The following is a 19,100-nucleotide window of genomic DNA, read 5'->3' as shown; positions in this document are numbered from 1 at the left end:
TTGTTTTTGTGGCAAGAGCAGCTAAAATCTATTCATTTTACAGTTCAATTTTTTTTTTTTAACCTATACCCCTCAGGTTGTACATCAGATCTCTAGACCTGCTCATCTTCTTTTTTTTTTTTTTGAGACGGAGTCTCGCTCTGTCGCCCAGGCTGGAGTGCAGTGGCCGGAAACTCAGCTCACTGCAAGCTCCGCCTCCCGGGTTTAGGCCATTCTCCTGCCTCAGCCTCCTGAGTAGCTGGGACTACAGGCGCCCGCCACCTCGCCCGGCTAGTTTTTTGTATTTTTTTAGTAGAGACGGGGTTTCACCGTGTTAGCCAGGATGGTCTCGATCTCCTGACCTCGTGATCCACCCGTCTCAGCCTCCCAAAGTGCTGGGATTACAGGCTTGAGCCACCCTTGCTCATCTTCTAAAGCTGTAATGTTGTTTCCTTTGACCTGCTTCTTCCCATTTCCTCCCCTTTATGCCCCTCTGCTCTTGATAACCAGTTTCTTTCTCTATCTCTGAATTTTTTTTTTTTTTCAGATTCTGTATATAAGTGAGATTAAGATCACACAATATTTCTCTTTCTGTGTCTGGCTTATTTCACTTAGCATAATGTCTCCCAGGCTCATCCATGTTGTGGTAAATGGCAAGATTTTGTTCTTTAAGGCTCAATAATATTCCATTGTGTATACTACAGTTTCTTTTTCCATTCATAGGTTAACAGACACTTAGGCTGTTTCTGTATTTTGGCTATTGTGAATAATATCACAGCAATCATGGGAGTGCAAATATCTTTTTAAGGTGGTGATTTCATTTCCTTTGGGTATGGTTTTATAGTTTGTGTTCTTATATTTAGGTATTTTATCATTTTGTGTTTATTTTTGTATACAGTGTAACACAAGGTCCAATTTCATTCTTTTGGCCTATGGAAATCATTTTCCCAGCATCATTTATTGAACAGACTATCCTTTCCCCATTGTGTCCTCTTGGTGCCCTGTCAAAAATTAGTTGACCATATCAAACTAGCAAATTCTTACCCATTTTTTCTACTATGAGAAATTGTTTTTAATTTTGATGATCAAAGAAAAGCAAAGTTACACGTCAAACATATGTAAAATTGGAAGTTGAAGTTATCAAAATTTCTGTAATGACAAAATGTCAGAGGGATCTTCCATTTCTCTATGTAACTCTTTATACTGAAAATCTGGAGCTTCTCAAGGAGAACTCTAAAAGTCAACATTTAAAACTTAATTCCGACCTCTGATCTGAGAAACTAGCTGCAGGCAGGTCTAATGGTCAGGTATTAACAGAACTTCATACTGAAATAAATTTGATTAACCCTTACACCACATGGTGGTGACTCTGCCCCAAATTATATCACGCTCTTCATTTAGAAAAGGGAAATAAAGACTGTTCAACAGTTTAAAAATACTTCATTAGGATACTAGAGGCGTTTAAATAGGGAGAGACTGGGAATTTAAACAGGGAAGAGAGGAAGTCTAGGCAGAAACCAAAGTTTCTGGCTGAAAGTAAAAGGTTTACTGGAGTCAGTGACTAGATCCATGTTCCTGGAACAGGTAATTTACAAGAGATAATATTGCAAAGGTAATGTGATCTTAAACAGTATAACAAAGGGCATTTCTTTTCTTTCCTTTTTTTTGTTCTTGAGACAGGGTCTCCCTCTGTTGCCCAGGCTGGAGTACAGTGGAGGATCTTGGCTCACTGCAACCTCCGCCTCCCAGGCCCAAGTGATCCTCCCCCTCAGTCTCCCGAATAGCTGGGATTACAGGCACACGCCACCACACCCAGCTAAATTTTTGTATTTTTGGTGGAGATGGGGTTTCGCCATGTTGTTCAGGCTGGTCTCCAACTCCTGACCTCAAGTGATCCACCTGCCTCAGCCTCCCAAAGTGCTGGGATTACAGGCATGAGCCACCATGCCCAGCTAACAAAGGGCATTTCTAATGTATTATTTCAATTAATACAGAAATCCACAAAGATAGGGCAGTTATTATCATATTCTTTTTATTAAAGATGAAAGTGAAACATACGGAGGAGTGATAATTTACATCAAGGCAAGCACTTAGGCTGGGTCCAGGAACTAGATCGAGTCTTACAACTTGCCCTTTGATGAGATTTATCCTACCACAGGCCACACAGACTGAATGGAACTCTTCGCCTGAAATCTTCACAAACTCCCTATTCCATCAAACCTGCTCATAAGCACTTTCCCCCTCACACAATACAGTTTCAAGTGGCAGTGAGCCACAGAAAATGGTGCCAGCCACAAGAGTCTTTCTTTAAAACCCAGAAAGGCACAATGATCTGCCAATATTTGATTCACTCCTTTTCCAATTCTTCCCAAATCTTTCCAAGTTTTCCCAATCTTCCCAAGGCCTCAGAAGCCAGACCTATCTTCTCTTTTCCATTGGTCACCACCTCCATTCCTAGGTGAAAGCTATTAAATAGTTTGCATATTCTCACTTTTTTCTAACTTCCTAGCCAGGCAGTTATACACTCCTACCGTAGTCTCAAAGACACAAAGCTTATACTGGAAAAAAGCAAACCAAGTCTGATAGTCCATCAATTTATTCAATTTCGCACATGATTTACTTTTCCAGAAAACATCCAGAGGTGAACTGCACCTCTGACAAAATCCTGGATGCTCTCTGCATTCTCTGGGAAAAGGCCCATAAGTATAAGAATCTTAACATTTCCATATTAAGAGACAGAAGTACGCAGTGACTGAAGGAGAAAGATTGAAGTGAGAGAGGAGGCATCTACTTCTCTTCTTCCTTGCCCACAACGCTGTGACTCACTGAGAAATAGCACTAGTACTTTCATCTCTGTCTCCCTAATCAATGCCACGTGCCCCCCACATACCCAATCCAAAACTCCAAAATTAACTCTTCCCTTTTCCTTGTCCTCTCACCTAAGATATTTCATTTTCTAAGGCTGAACTGATTAAAGCACAGAGAGGGCAGGGATTGTGTCTTTCTCACTCACGCCTACATTCCCAGTACTGTAGAACATTACTCTGGCACAGAATATATGTTTAACCAATATCCCTCAATTAATGGACCGAGTGTGACAATAAAGGTCTTTGTGCAAAAATAATTTTCTATTTGTATTACAGGAGATTTAGGGGAGGGCCTTCACGTGCTTAGTTTAGGAGCACATCAAGGAGCACATGAGTTTAGGAGTAGCTCTTCTGGCCACTCCTAAACTAATCTTAGAAAAAGTAAAAGATATAGAATGATCACAAGCTCTTTATTCACTAATGAGTCTCTTCACAGCATAACTCTCAATCACCCACCTTCATACTCCAGCTCCATTCCACCCACAAAGTCCTCTTGTTTATTTATGACTTCATACTATTTCATGGCTTTTTCCTTTCTAAACACTCTTCTCACCCAATTCAGCAAAGCACTCATGTGCTCCCTCCTTCAAGGACTGCCTGATATACCTCTTACTCCAACTAGGGAGAGTGGAGTAAGGGAGAAATCAAAGGAAACAAACCTACCTATCTCCAATCATTCCATTCCTACCTACTCCCTTAAAAATACACCTTCTACAAATATTTTTCAGGGTTAAAGCAGTCTTCGCAAATATATAGGCCTTCTGTTGTACAAAACATGCTCATTAGATGGTTAGTACCTCAGGTATACAAATATAAGGAACTACATAAGGATGATGTTCATGGCTTTATAACAACGCACTGTTTCGGTTGTATAGTTTCCTTGATTTTAAATGATTTCACAGGCAGCAGAAAAAATTTAAAAAGCAAAGCTTTGAAATTATCGTCTTTAGTTGGAAGTAAAGATCTAATTTAACCAAGGGAAGTAATTCTATATAAGTCATTAATTGTTTCATAATTATAGCCTCCCATTTTTTCAAATAAGAGTTGTCTAACTCCATTTCCTGTTGCTATAACAGAATACTAGACACTGGGTAATTTAGAAAGAAAAGACTCATTTGGCTCATGGCTCTGGAGCCTGGGAAGCCCAAGAGCATGACACTGGCATCTGATGAAAGCCTCATGCTGAGATCCACTGAGCTCACTGGACAAATTTCACTTACAGCCTCAAAATACTGATGTTTCTGGAACATCTTCTTAGGTCTTCTCTAAATGAAAATAGTAGACTAGATAGTTTCTGAGGTATGTTTCAGCTCTAGATTGATGTGATCTCATTTGTATGTGGCCCTATCTTTCATATTAGAATGTAATCCTCTCATGGGCATGAGACACGTATTTTCTTTATCTCTCTTCCTCTCTTCCTCTCTCTTCCTCTCTCTTTCTCTCTCCCTTTCTCTCTTTCTCTCTTTTCTATCTTTTCTCTCTCTCTCTCTCTCTTTCTCTCTTTCTTTCTTTCTGAGACAGAGTCTCGCTCTGTCACCCAAGCTGGAGTGCAGTGGTGCAATCTTGGCTCACTGCAACCTCCGCCTCCCAGGTTCAAGTGATTCTCCTGCCTCAGCCTCCTGAGTAGCTAGGATTACAGGTGTGCACCACCATACCTAGCTAGTTTTTGTGTTTTTAGTAGAGACAGTGTTTCACCAGTTGGTCAGGCTGGTCTCAAACTCCGGACCTCGTGATCCACCCACCTAAGCCTCCCAAAGTGCTGGGATTACAGGCATGAGCCACTGTGCCTGGCCACGTATTCTATTTTAAAAAATCTTCTATAGGAGCTAAATACATAGATGATGAAAATCAGGCTGGGTGTGGTAGCTCACACCTGTAATCCCACCACTTTGGAAGGCTGAGGCAGGCAGATCACTTGAGGCCAGGAGTTCAAGATCAGGCTGGCCAACATAGTGAAACCCCGTCTCTACTAAAAATACAAAAATTAGCTGGGCAAGGGGGTACACGCCTGTAATCCCAGCTACTCGGGAGGCTGGGATGGGAGGTTCACTTGAGGCTAGTAGGCCAAGGTTGCAGTGAGTCAAGTGAGACCCTATCTCAAAAACAAACAAACAAAACAAAAAAGCAATGGGAAGAATACATGCCCCAGGTTTTTCTTGCAGAGTGGTTAGGGGCATAGACTCTAGATTCTACTTGCACCCACATTTGCTCTACTACTTACTGGCTAAATGAGTTGGATGAATTACTTTACAGTGCCTTAGTCTCTCCATTTGAAAATGGTAATAATCATTGCTCCTCTCTCATTGTGAAAATTAAATGACTTATCACATGTAAAATGTTTATAAAAGTGCTGGGCATATGGAAGGAGCTCAGTATTTGTTACTGTTACTGTTATTACTGATACTCCATCAGATAATTTTAGGTGATCTGTAGGTAAACTTTTCATCTTAATATTTATATTTATTTTAATATATTTTGAGAAAATTTAATGTATTTTGAAAAATAGGGCCAGGTGTGATGGCTCATGACTGTAATCCCAGCACTTTGGGAGGCTGAGGTGGTTGGATCACCTGAGGCCAGGAGTTAGAGCCTAGCCTGACCAATATAGTCAAACCCCATCTCTACTAAAAACACAAAATTAGCCAGGCATGGTGGCACACACCTGTAATCCCAGCTGCTTGGGAGGCTGAGGCAGGAGAATCACTTGAAGCCAGGAGGCAGAGGTAGCAGTGAGCCAAGATTGTACCATTGCACTCCAGCCTGGGCAACAACAGCAAAACTCCATCTCAAAAAAAAGAAAAATAGCATACCATATCTATGATTTTATCAATACTAAGTCAGAGTAAGAGTCTAAGTTTGTAAAAGAGAGTTGATTTAAAGCTGACGTAAAGAAAAATAGTAAATAAAAGTTGAGTATAGATAATATATAAAAGCAAAAATCTTCCCAAACTAGGAAATATTGGAACTATACTATGTTCATTATGTAAATTTTTATACTGAAAACAAACAAACAAAAAAAACAACTCTTTGCTTGAAATGGCCTTGGATGAATTGACATCTATGCAGAAGAGAATTAGATAACCAATAACCATTAGGTCAGCTGGTAACAAGAAGATTTCAATTATCCAAATATTGATTGACTTCTTTCTTCATGAATATAGAAACTGCATTTCTAAGAGGTAGGAAGAAAGGAAATTAGAAGACACATTGTGCATATGTGAAAAAAATGTAATGCTAGTATGCTGTTAAAGGTAGACTTTCTACCCAGACTCTTAAGATTTTTTTTTTTTTTTTCATTTCATTATTCCAAGGGTCACAGGAGATTCTATGATTTTTAAAAGAGAATGTATGGAGTTTCTAATAGACTGCTAACCTGACTCTGGAAGACATAAGAAGTAGAAATAACTGGTTGCTCCATTCCTGCAACTGCTCTAACCCAGTAAGTGCCTAAGATGTGGTTATGACATTGTTTACCGGGAGCCTGTGATGGGCAGAGCGCTTCCTTGTTTACAGAGGGAGGGTTCCCACCTGAGACCTGGGGAGGCTCCAGAGGAGCCTTGGTGGTCAGAAAAGGTAAGATCATTCTCTGCCAAGCCAATCAGGAAGGCCCTAGGGACTTACTGGTTTTGACCCAGACCTTTGGTCTTGGCTCAGTTTAAGAACCAGCATTTGAGAAGAGCACATCCATTTTTAGGAAATTAGGCAGGTTATAAGCTGCAGCAAAGGAAACCAGACAGACATCGCACATAAATGCAGTTAAACCAGCACTTCAGGGCCAACGGGGTTTTCTCACGACCTGAGAAATCTATACTTTGAAAGGTGGCCTTTATTTTTATATTTAGTGTGAATCATTTTGATTTTCTTTCTTCTTTAATACTTACTAGGGTTCTTGCTGAAAATGCCAGCCTGTCACTGTGCTAAGGAGAACAAAAAGAGCGAGGGGTGTGAAGAGAATTGCCCTGAGGCCAAATGTATTATCCACATCAATTGTACTGGGTAGCTTCTGTTCTGTTCTTGAACTTCACAAAACTCAAGTGGTCTGGTTGTAGCCTTATACCCCAATCAAATGCACCAGGGGGAAAATTTAAAGCTTCTTCTAAATACCACAATGCCATGTTTTATCCACACTTGAACCAGAATTTGAAAGGAGAAACAATTTTATTCTTTAGGAATTAAGTATAGTGAAGCAATAGGAATCAAGGGAAGCTACCTCCACATTATCTGAAGAGTCTCATTCTAGAAGGCAGGGGACTAAGGGTGAGGCAAGGAGACACCATGGCTGCAGAAGTTAAGGAGACATTCATTCTCACGGTCCTGCAAAGGCCTCCTTAAATTTTGAGACCTGGCTTGCCTCACCCTAAGTCCCTCCCTGCTTCTATCTCCTGGAAATTTGGAGTTTACATTTTGTTTTAATGAGAGAGGTCACGCCCTTACAAGAGTCCTGCCTTAATAAATGATGCTTGAAAAGTTACTGAGCTGGTTTAAAAAAAGTGGGAGTAAAAGAATGATTAAAAAGGAAATATACTAGATCTCAAAGAAACCAAACCTATAAAAAAAAAAGTCTGAGTAGGAATCTAAAGGTTATTTTCTTTTCTTTCTATTATTCCCCCCCCCAAAAAAAACTCTTCAATATGTAATACAAAGACAATATTTAGTACAAAGATAACCTTAAGAAATGGTTTATTCTCTGTTTAAAATATGAGTTATTTAAACAGAGAATAAACCATTTCTTAAGGTGTTTCTGGCATGCTCAGGTATACTTGCTTTTCAGTTCAACTCTTTATCATCATAAACACAAGAAATGCATTAATTAATGCCCTTTGAACTGACCTTAAGCTAGGCACTTGTTCCTGCTATAAACATATTCTTAATAAAGACACTCACATGGATTTATATGTACAGCTCACAAAGACAGGGCAGAAACATTTAATCAGATATGTAATAGAGAATAGAGTAGGAGTTTATACCAGTCAAACACAAGTGCATGGAGTTAGTAGGAGAGAATGCTACTAGGCTGGAGCTAGAAGAACTAGATTCAAATCACTGGGTAGGAATATATATATACATATATATATATATATATATATATATATATATATATATATATATATATGTAGGAATTGCATTAAATAATCTCTAAGGGCCTTCCAAACTCTAAGAATCTGTGATTCTATTTTAAGATTAGGTAGTCAAGGAATGGGGGCCAGGGACTACCTACTTAGGGTGATGTTCAAATAGAACTGCTTCATCAAAGTGAGGAGACAAAGTTCTTGTTTTCTCCATTCGCCCTAACACTTGCTTACTCTACTTAAAACTACCAAGGCCAAACAATTGCTAGGTATTTAACCCAAGAACAGCTAAAACTGAATAAGGATTGAAAAACATCATCTCTTGACATTACATTGTGTTATTTCATTCATGCATCTGTTTGATGCAAAATTATAAGCATCTGTTTGATATAAAGCACTGTGCTATAGAGATTATACAAATGAATGAGCAATTGCTGTCTGAACTTAAAATCCAGTAGGTTGTCCTGCTCAATAAGGACACAGATAACCAAAATAAAATGGTGAAGATCCACAGGAGAGCTATAAAGCCCTACAAAGGAAGCATAGCTTCTGGCTTGGAATCCTGGCCCCCACTTAAATGTATGTGACTCTAGAAGAGGTTAATTTTCCTTCAGTTTCTCATCTATAAAATGAGGATATTAGTAGCACCTTATTCATAAGGTTGTGAGAGGATTCAATGAGATAATAGGATAAAAGTGACTTAAAGTCATCTCTGATACACAGTAAATACCCGGTAAAAGTTATTATTGTCATTATCGTGGGAATTCAGAGTGGTAGATTTGACTTAGGAAAAGGAAGATAACTTTCATTAGGATATAGTGTTAGAATTGGGTATTGAAAGATGGGTACATAGTTGGATAACTGGTACAGAAGAAAGGAAGAGGAAGGGGAAAAGAGAGGGATATGAAGGAGAAAAATCCTTGCTATAGTAAGAAGTTCAATTTGGCTGGAGTAGAAAGTTCCTTAAAGGAAATGATGGCTTGAAAAGCAGTTTGCAGAAGCTAAATATTAATCACAACTTTCTTTCTATTAGTTTTCCTTTATCCCCAGTCATGTTCTAGAAATTAGCATTGTAGTTAAAAACATATCAAATGTTATTATTAATGCACTCAGTATTAAAGCCTATATGAATAGATAAGGCCAAGCATCTAAATCCAAAAAACTTATGTGTTTTTTCTGACCCTTTCTGAAAGCAATCTGTCAAGTCTGAAAAAGCACTAAGAATTCTTAAGTCTGAGAATCAGAAAACAAGTCTCAAGCCAGGTGAAAGTCACTTAACATCTCTGGGCTACAATTTCCTCTTATGAAAACATATACTACTGTTACTTTAAGATAGATGGACAGAAGAAATATTGAGGTGGTAGGAAGGCCATTGCAGGGCGCGGAAAACTTGCCAACCTCTTTGGCTGATACAAGACACAAATGCAACCATGGATGTAAAAGCACTTTACATATTTGTATTATATAAAACATAAGATCTTTTTATTTTTGAAGTCATACCAACTTAGATCTGAATCCTACCTGATCCAGTCATTTGCTAGTTCTATGACCTTAAGGGAAAATAGCCAGAAACTGCTATGCTCTTCACACTATTGCTGGGCTTTCACCAAACAAACAATGTGGATCCTGTAATGGCATATCCCCTCCCTGCATCAGTCACTCAGAAGCATATGCAGGTTCTAATGACATACATTTCAGAAACTCTTGTTTTTAACTCTAATTTTCCCTTTTGGGGCCATTTGATTTTGCACTTTATTTTTAAATGCCTCCAATCCCCACCCTCCACCCTTTTTTTTTCACATGAGGCTGATCCTAAAAACTAATTAATCATAAATGTACCTCTTCCATCAGGCCTCCATTTACCTCCCTAAGCAGAAGGTCTTGACTTTTTTTGTATGCCCTGCTCTTTCTAAGTGTTCAACAAATGCTTCTTAAATTAATAATAGGCCGGGCGCGGTGGCTCACGCCTGTAATCCCAGCACTTTGGGAGGCCGAGACGGGCGGATCACAAGGTCAGGAGATCGAGACCATGGTGAAACCCCGTCTCTACTAAAAATACAAAAAATTAGCCGGGCGCGGTGGCGGGCGCCTGTAGTCCCAGCTACTCAGGAGGCTGAGGCAGGAGAATGGCGTGAACCCGGGAGGCGGAGCTTGCAGTGAGCCGAGATCGCGCCACTGCACTCCAGCCCGGGCGACAGAGCGAGACTCCGTCTCAAAAAAAAAAAAAAAAAAAAAAAAAAAAAATTTATAATAACATTGAAGCGTCCACAACTTAACTGGCCAATATCAGAAACATCCAAATGCTGTTAGCTAAATCTGGACCCAATCAAAACTAAATTTCATTATGTGTTTTCAGGATGTGGTCTAATAACAGTAATATTTTTAATGTGTTGAGTAATATTTTTAATTTGTTAGGCACATCACAATCTTTTACATTTATCTGCATATATCTCATTTGGTCCTCACTGCATCCTTATCAAGTTGTTTTGGCAGGCATTATTTTCTATTTTATATGTGGGAACACAGACCCAGCAGGTCTGTGGTGGAAAAGTCAGTTAGAAACCGAGACCTCCACTTCCAACCCAGCAATCCTTTCATTCTAATACACTCCCTCTGGTAAATTCTAGAAACAGGCAGCAAAACAACCAAAAACTAAAGCAGTTTACCTTTTCATATGTAATATGTAAATGAATAGCAATGGCAAATGACAATGGGAATGTCTATTAATAAATATATAATAAGCCTGGCACAGTGGCTCACCACTCCTGTAATCCCAGCACTTTGGGAGGCCAAAGAAGGCGGATCACTTGAGGTCAGGGGTTCGAGGCCAGCCTGGCCAACATGGTGAAACCCCATCTCTACTAAAAATACAAAAATTAGCCGGCCATGGTGGCAGGCGCCTGTAGTCCCAGCTACTCAGGAGGCTGAGGCAAGGGAATCGCTTGAACCCGGGAGGCAGAGGTTGCAGTGAGCTGAGATCACCACACTGCTCTCCAGCCTGGGTGACAGAGCGAGACTCTGTCTCAAAAGAAAGAAAGAAAAAGAAAAGAAATACATAATAAGCATATCGATCAATTGACAAGATATTTCAAAATGTAGGTTCAATCAAATTTTTGTTTTTAAAGGATGCATGAGCCTGGCCAACATGGTGAAACCCCGTATCTACTAAAAATACAAAAGTTAGTCGGCCATGGTGGCGCGCGCCTGTAATCCCAGCTACTTGGAAGACTGAGGCAGAAGAATGGCTTGAACCCTGAAGGCGGAGGTTGCGGTGAGCTGAGATCGAGCCACGGCACTCCAGCCTGGGTGACAGAGTAAAACCCTGTCTGAAAAACAACAACAAAATGGATGCATGCATGGAGGGCATGAAATATTTCCACTGTATTTCTGTTAATCCAACCTCAACCCCCATGAGTCCTCCACAAGGCCTACACTCAAATTATTATAAAGGGACTTCACTATTTGGAGCAGATAATAGAAAGTAATGTCATAGAATGTGCAATGTAAGATTTATCCCACGTAGTATAAACTATACATGGGAGTGAACTCCACTCTGCCCCCATCTCTCCACACTCAACCCAAAGTGTGCTTCTGATGAACAGCTATCCAAAGCCTAAATTTACTCCTTATTTTGGACAAAGGTCAAATGTAATTATTGCTGATAAAATGTTGGGCTTTTTTAATCCCTAGGTTGTGATGACAAAAAAAAATTTTGCCTTGATAATATTCCAGTTTGTTTTTCTTGAAAAAGTCGATGAAGCAAAGAGGAAGTTACCTCTTAACTTATCTTTGATCAGCGTTACCAGTCATTTCAAGATCACTAGCTCAACCTTCCAGAAACGAACAGTTATGAAAGTTTCAAAGAGCGTCTCGGGCTTGGCACAAGTTCCTGTGCCAGGCAGGACGGAGATGGGGGTGTTCAGCCCCTAGTGTGCAAAGCACCCGAACGCGGGTCCATCCCACAGGTTGGCGCCCAAGGGATAGCGGCTGGGCAGGCGCCCTCCGGCCGGTCCGCGGCCGCAGGGAGGATCTGCGGAACATAGGCCCGGGGGCAGTGACCTTAACAGCCCCTCCGCTGCCCAGGGAAGGCTCAGGATGGTCACGGGACTGGGATAGTGGCGTGACAGTCTCCAGGCGGCCCGGGATGGGACCCGCCCGGGACAGAGGCCAGTCAGCCCCTCCGGGACCCGGGAGAGGCTCAGCCGCGCGTGGGTCTGCCCTTTCCCCTGCGCTTCCAGCGACCCGCCCGCAGCGCATCTGGGGCCAGGCTCGGGCGAGCGGCCAGCCCTACCTCCTCGGTGGCCGTGGGACAGTAGGAGATGAGCACGAGCGTGGTGACCACGTTGACAGCGAGCCCGAGCAGGGTGATGGAGTTAGGGGCCATCCAGAGTGGGATCCACTGGAGCAGCCAGGTCCAGTAGAGCTGCAGCGGCGGCTCCAGCAGCGAGACACCCGCCGCGCTGTAGCGGTGCTCCTCCAGTCGCCGCAGCTGCGCCGCGCTCAGCGGCTCGCTCAGCGCCCTCAGCCAGCGCGGCGCGGGCCTGGCCCCGGTGCCTGCCGCCATGGCCGCCTGCGGGCCCCGCCGCAGCCACCGAGCGCAGCCCGCGCCTGGTATTGGGGGCAGGGAGAGGCGGAGGGAGGGGCTGGCGGCCAGGGCCTGCGCCTGCCGGGCTGGACTCACCGGTCGGGCCCGCACGGCGGAGGTCGAGGTCAAGCCGGGCTGCCCGGGTCCCGGGGCCCCAGCCCCGAAGCGGTGGGGCCGCGGGTGGGGCCGGGCCTCGGGGAGGGGTCTGGCTGGGGGCGGGGCGGAGGGGTCCGGCTAGGGGCGGGGAGGCGGTCGCGGCGCTCGCGGGTCACCCTCGGCGCCCGCCAACGGCAGCCTGTTATTGGCGATCCAGGTCCCTGACTCCCCAGGGGCCGGCTGCACTGCGCCTGAGGTCTGATTTCTTAACCCACGGCGTCGGATTACGCCCTGAGGTCGTCTCCTCGCGGGCTGCACCGCGACCTAGCCGGTTTCTCTCCTAGGGGTGGGAACACGACTCCTGTCGCCCAGTGTCAACCGCTGCAGGACCGCGCTGCCCGCAGAGCCTGGGTTTTTTCGTGTGAGAACACAGTTCTGCAGGTCTCGGGTCACCGGGGTGACGACCCCATCTGTCCCGCTTCGTAAAACACATAAGCACGATTCTCCCTTTCTGCACGGAGGAAGGCGGCCCTGCCATGTATTTGCCCTAGAGACCCCTCACTGCGGGTTCAGAGACCAAGGTTTTGAAACTGAAAAGGCTGAGAAACACTAACAAGGAGACCCAGTGGCTGAAATCCCAATACCTATATTCTTCAGCGCATTTGATACCAACAAGGGTGGATATTTTTACACATACTCTTCCCTGGAATAGAGGTCAGGAACCCAGGAGTGTCCTCCCCCTGCACGGGGGAACAGGCTGGCTTGCCATACGCATTGGTAGGTCACCGGTCCCTTATCTCACAGTGCGCTCACTTGGACAGGGGACATCTGTCATAAACATGTTCTGTTGCACAACCTGAGACAGGCCTGTCTCTTGCTTTGCTCTTCACTTCATGGTTCTGATCTGCACGCACTCTCTAAGGTCTAGGACAAACCAGAAATTGCTTCCAAGGCACTTGTGTGGCGCAACCTCTATCAGCGAGTGCAGTTTGCCTCACCGGCTTAGTCAAACACTTGGCACAGGGGTCCACAAACTGCTGCCTGTGGGCCAGACCCAGCCCACCACCTGTTTTCCTACAGCCCTCCAGCCAAGAATGGTTTTGACAGTTTTAAATGATTGGAAAAAAATCAAAGAATACTATTTTGTGATGTGAAGTTATATGAAATTCAAAGTTCAGTGCCACAAGTAAAGCCATGTTTATTCCTTACATATTGTTTGGCTGCCTTCATGCTACAAGGGCAGCCGAATTCAGTTGTGACAGAGACCATATGGCTGGCAAAGCCTGGAATATGTCTTACTGGGCCCTTTAAGGAAAAAAATGGCAACCACTACCTTAGAGCAATGAGTGTGTCTACAGACCAAGCGTATATGTTTTAGGAATATGTACCTCCTCATCTTTAATGTGTAAAACGATGCTGACAAATGCAGGAAAGGAAATGGAATGATGGAGATCCACTTTTAACAATGCCGGTTTATGTGCAGTGAACTTGACAGTACCTACTTTTTAATTTACCAATGCCATGAACAGTCCAAGGAAAAAGTCCTTTTCCAGATTAGCAGATTTCACTATATTAAAGATAATTTTTAATGAACATCAAAAGACATCATCAAGAGAATGAAAAGACAAGCCATAAACTGGAAAAAGGTATTTTCCTCAAAACCCACAATGAATAGTACCCAGATTATGTAAAGAACTCCTAAAAATCAATCAAAATAAAAAATATTCAACTGGGCTATGTTCAGTTTCTATAGGAGAAGCCCTGGAACATGGTAATGTTCCAGGGTGCACTTATGAACATGAATGAATTGCACAAGCACATGTTCAGTGAAAAAAAAAAAGCAGATGTATTAGTCAGCTTGCATTGTCATAACAAAATGCCATAGACTGAATAGCTTAGACAACAGTAATTTATTTCTCACAGTTCTGGAGGTTGGGAAGTCCAAAGTCAAAGTGTGTTTCTTAGTGAGGACTCTCTTCCTGGCTTGCAGATGGCCACTTTCTATGTCCTCACATGGCAGACAGAGAAAGAGAGGAAGCTCTCTGGTGTCTCCTTATAAAGTCCTTATAAAGGCACTAATCCCATCATAAAGGCCCCACCCTCATGATATCCAGTATCCTAAAGGCTCCATCTCCAAATGCCATCACATTGTGGAGGATTAGGGCTTCAACATATGAATTGGGGGTGGAGCGGGGGCAGGATACCATTCCGTCCATAACAGCAGGTCATAGGCAAAATGCACACAGAATTATTTTACTTATATAAACTTCAAAAACATGCAACTGTACTTTGCAGCTCCCATGTGGCAAAGTTATTAAGAAAAGGGAAAGAATTATAAGTACAATCCTGATAGTGGTTACTCCTGATAGAAAGAAGGGAAATGCAATTGTAGGCAAGTTTCAAAGGTATTGGTAATTTTTTAGACTACAGCTAAGCAAACTACAGCAGCCTAAATGGAATAGAAGTTTAGTTTTCCAACATTGATGTCTGGGTAGGCATGGTAGGGCTACATCGCAGCTCGATGGTGTCAGAGACACAGTCTTCTTCCATTTCGTTAGTCTGCCTTAGGACCCTTAGGATGTTGCCCTTGTCCTTGTGATCAAAAATGACTGACCAAGACTCCCAACCAATTGGAAGGGGAAAAAGAGAAGGGGCTGCTATGCTCCTTTCTTCTGAAGGCCATGATCAAAAGTTGCACACATCACTTCTGCTCTTATCCCACTGGCCAGAACCTGGCCACATGGTTGCTATGCCAAACTGTAAAAGAGCCTGCAAATGCAGTCTTTAGCCAGCCACCTGCCCAGTTAAAATTCCTTCATTTTATTTATTTATTTATTTATTTATTTATGTATTTATGTATTTATGTATTTATATATTTAGAGACAGAGTCTTGCTCTGTCGCCCAGGCTGGAGTGCAGTGGCACAATCTGAGCTCACTGAAACCTCTTCCCAGGTTCAAGAGATTCACCTGCTTCAGCCTCCTAAGTAGCTGAGACTACAGGCATGCACCACCATACCCAGCTAATTTTTTTTTTTTTTTTTTTTTTTTTGAGACGGAGTCTCGCTCTGTCGCCCAGGCTGGGGTGCAGTGGCCGGATCTCAGCTCACTGCAAGCTCCGCCTCCTGGGTTTACGCCATTCTCCTGCCTCAGCCTCCCGAGTAGCTGGGACTACAGGTGCCCGCCACCTCACTGGGCTAGTTTTTTGTATTTTCAGTAGAGATGGGGTTTCACCGTGTTGGCCAGGCTGGTCTCGAATGCCTGACCCCAAATGATCCTCCTGCCTTGGCCTCCTAAAGTGCTGGGACTACAGGTGTGAGCCACCACAACCGGCCAAAACATTTCTATTATTATTGAAAAGTGAGAGAGTGGGTATTGCAGGGGGCCATCAAGCTGCCTCAATCACAGGTTTTTAACTGAGTAGTAGTAACATATTCATTTTACTATTATTTATGCCATCTATATAACTATATATCTACACAGATATAGATGGCATGGTTGTGTATTTTGCAAATATGAAATGTCATAATTTAAAAATAGTGAAAGCAATAAATATAAAAACCATTTTTAAACTACTCATCATGCTCTAAATTGATTTTTCCCTGTGCTGCTTTGTTGAATTTTTGGAAATTTCAAATTAATTCAAGACATACTAAGGCATATTTATTTCTTCTACCTTACCCCACTCTAACATACTCTAAAGTCAAAAAAGTATATTAGAGATTTTCTACTGTTTTATTTCTTGCATCATGACTCCCCTCCATTTTCATGGTTTATTACATATAGTAATTGATACATACAATGTTTCCCTTTTTTCTTGAATTAACATGGTAGCTCACATTTATGAGTTTCTGTCCTATGCCAAGCGCTGTTCTAAACATCAGGAGTTATTTCAGTTACTCCTCAAAAAAACTCTGTGAAATAGACCATTGTTATCCCCATTTTACGGATGAGGAAATTGAAGCACAGTGAGGTTCAAAAACTTACCCATGGCTGCACAGCTAGTATGGTGGATTCAAGCCCATGTAGGCTGATTTCAGAGCTTATGTTCCCAATGACTGCAAAATGCCACCTAATAACTTACATGTATTAAATATAGGACTTTGGTGGGTACTTCTGTCAATATGGAACAGTACAGTTTCTTTTTTTTTTTTTGAGACGGAGTCTTGCCCTGTCGCCCAGGCTGGAGTACAGTGGCGCGATCTCGGCTCACTGCAAGCTCCGCCTCCCGGGTTTACGCCATTCTCCTGCCTCAGCCTCCCGAGTAACTGGGACTACAGGCTCCCGCCACATCGCTCGGCCAGTATTTTTTGTATTTTTTTTAGTAGAGACGGAGTTTCACCGTGTTAGCCAGGATGGTCTCGATCTCCTGACCTCGTGATCCGCCCGTCTCAGCCTCCCAAAGTGCTGGGATTACAGGCTTGAGCCACCGCGCCCGGCCGGAACAGTGCAGTTTCTATATATCATGTTGGTTTTGTGCCATTCCAGTCTATTCTAAATATTATGAAAAAAGTTATTATACTAAATTTACTAAAACTAATAATAAATTCCCAATGTTCAGAAGACTTTGATAAAGTCCAACCTCCCTCACATGGCATTTGAGGGCCCAGTCTACCCTCCTAGTCTTACCTCCCTAATATCTCTTCCCCATTCTTCTCCCTAAGTCTCATGCTCCAGCTGCGTGGGCCCATTGGCTGTCCCCAAACCCACTCTCACTTGTTCCCTGTTGGGAATCCCTTATTATTCCTGTCACATTGCCCGTCACTCAAGACTCAGCTTAAATTCCACCTTCTCAAAAATGAACTCCCAGATTCTTCCGATTTGATCCCTCTTACTCCCACACAACCAGAGCACTTTGTAGCTTGTAATGCAGGCTATCTTTGTTCAGTTATTTGTATATTGATCAGTCTCCCTGCCCAGGTCATAGAGTGTCAGATCAACCCTGCACTGAGTGTGCTCCTCAATGCCTGGCATCCAGTAAACATCCATAATTAAAAATATATATATTTTAAAATGATTACAGACACACAGGAAGTTGCAAAAATAATACAAAGAATCCCTTGTATACCCTTCACACAGACTCCTCCTATGGTAACATCTTACATTTCCATAGCACAATAGGGATGCATAAATGTTTATTTGATGATTTAACTAAATTGAATTCCTTTTCCAAAGGAGAAAGAACATCTTGATTTAGGATCTTGGTTTTACTACTAGTTCTTTTGTGTAACTTTCACTCGTATTTCAAATATTCCTTAACATCCTCAATCTCTAGGCCAACTTTCCACAAAATATTAAATCGTGTCATATAGGCAGATTAGGCACTGTTGTGTGTGAAACAACCAGTTAGAAGCCCATGGACTTTCACTGGTTTGGAAGAAAGAGTGGGTTGCAATAAGAAATCACGTGGCTAGAGGCTGGGCGTGGTGGCTCATGCCTGTAATCCCAGCACTTTGGGAGGCTGAGGCAGGCAAATCACTTGAGGCCAGGAGTTTGAGACTAGCCTGGCCAAAACGGTGAAGCCCAGTCTCTACTAAAAGTACAAAAATTAGCCATGTGTGGTGGCATGTGCCTGCAATCCCAGCTACTCAGGAGGCTGAGGCAGGAGAATTGCTTGAACCCGGGAGGCGGAGGATACAGTGAGCCCAGATCATGCCACTATACTCCAGCGGGGGCAACAGAGTTAGACCCTGTCTCAAAAAAAAAAAAAAAAAAAAAAAAAAAAAAAAAAAAAAAAAATCACCTGGCTAGGCTTGCATTGCAGTAGAATTTTATCATCAGGGCATCAAGCTATCTGTGTGAGTGTTTAGAATTCTGGGATCCACAGGCTTGAGTATTTGTGATAAGCATAGTTTTATGGTATGATACTTGCTTTACTTGCTTGGATTTTATATTTTTATAGTTTTGTACTTTGAGACTCTGAAGTCTAAATTTTATGGAACTCTGGTACTTTACAAAATACATGGGTAGATAGTATTCAATAATAGATTGATTAAAACCTTTGCTCTCCTCTCTAAAAATGCTTCATTTCCTGGACAAGATCAGAAAACAAAATTTCACAATACAGTCCCCAAGATGTTATGATTGTGTTATTTATCTGAAATTGCAAAAGCATTTTAGGGTTAAGAAAACTGATTTCCTTCAGAGACACAGTTCTTAGCATTGGGTCTTGTTTATATCCTTTAATTATATTTTATTTATAATCTTTTCCTGAGTTTATCTTCTACTGCTCTAAAATACTTTGCATGGTATGATTTGAGAAGCACTAGAGGGAACACCCTTCTTCAAAAATTCCTTTTTCAGGAACCCACTTTGCCTGACATCCCACAGTGAGTTAGCCTTTGAGTTAGGGCTTTTAGGAGTAACAGGTTAAGTTATATTTAGACATTAGACAAGGTCATTATCAGCAACACCTGGGAGGGGATACATTTCTCAGGACGTTTTTCCTCTGGGACATCTAAGAGCGAATGCCTCCAAATAATAGCCATGCAAGGAACAAGACAGAG

General features: G+C 42.4%; 1 protein-coding gene across 2 annotated transcripts in view; it reads right to left on the bottom strand.

Annotated features, from left to right (window-relative positions):
- The window catches only part of CHPT1 (choline phosphotransferase 1), a 30,803-nt gene extending 17,997 nt beyond the window's left edge, over window positions 1-12,806 (bottom strand). The window contains exon 1 of one of the 2 annotated variants that reach the window (XR_747280.2): window positions 12,207-12,806. Coding sequence is in view for 1 of the 2 variants with exons in the window: in XM_010357191.2 (XP_010355493.1) it covers window positions 12,207-12,479 (273 nt within the window). In the remaining variant the exon portion in view is untranslated. The remainder of the gene's footprint in view (window positions 1-12,206) is intronic. The other variant, XM_010357191.2, reaches the window with a different exon arrangement.
- Window positions 12,807-19,100: the final 6,294 nt, after the last annotated feature.

This window comes from Rhinopithecus roxellana, chromosome 10 (genome assembly GCF_007565055.1).
Source record: "Rhinopithecus roxellana isolate Shanxi Qingling chromosome 10, ASM756505v1, whole genome shotgun sequence".
Classification (NCBI taxonomy): Eukaryota; Metazoa; Chordata; class Mammalia; order Primates; family Cercopithecidae; genus Rhinopithecus; species Rhinopithecus roxellana.
Note: the sequence above shows the minus strand (reverse complement) of the source record. Positions and strands in the feature narration are given on the sequence as shown.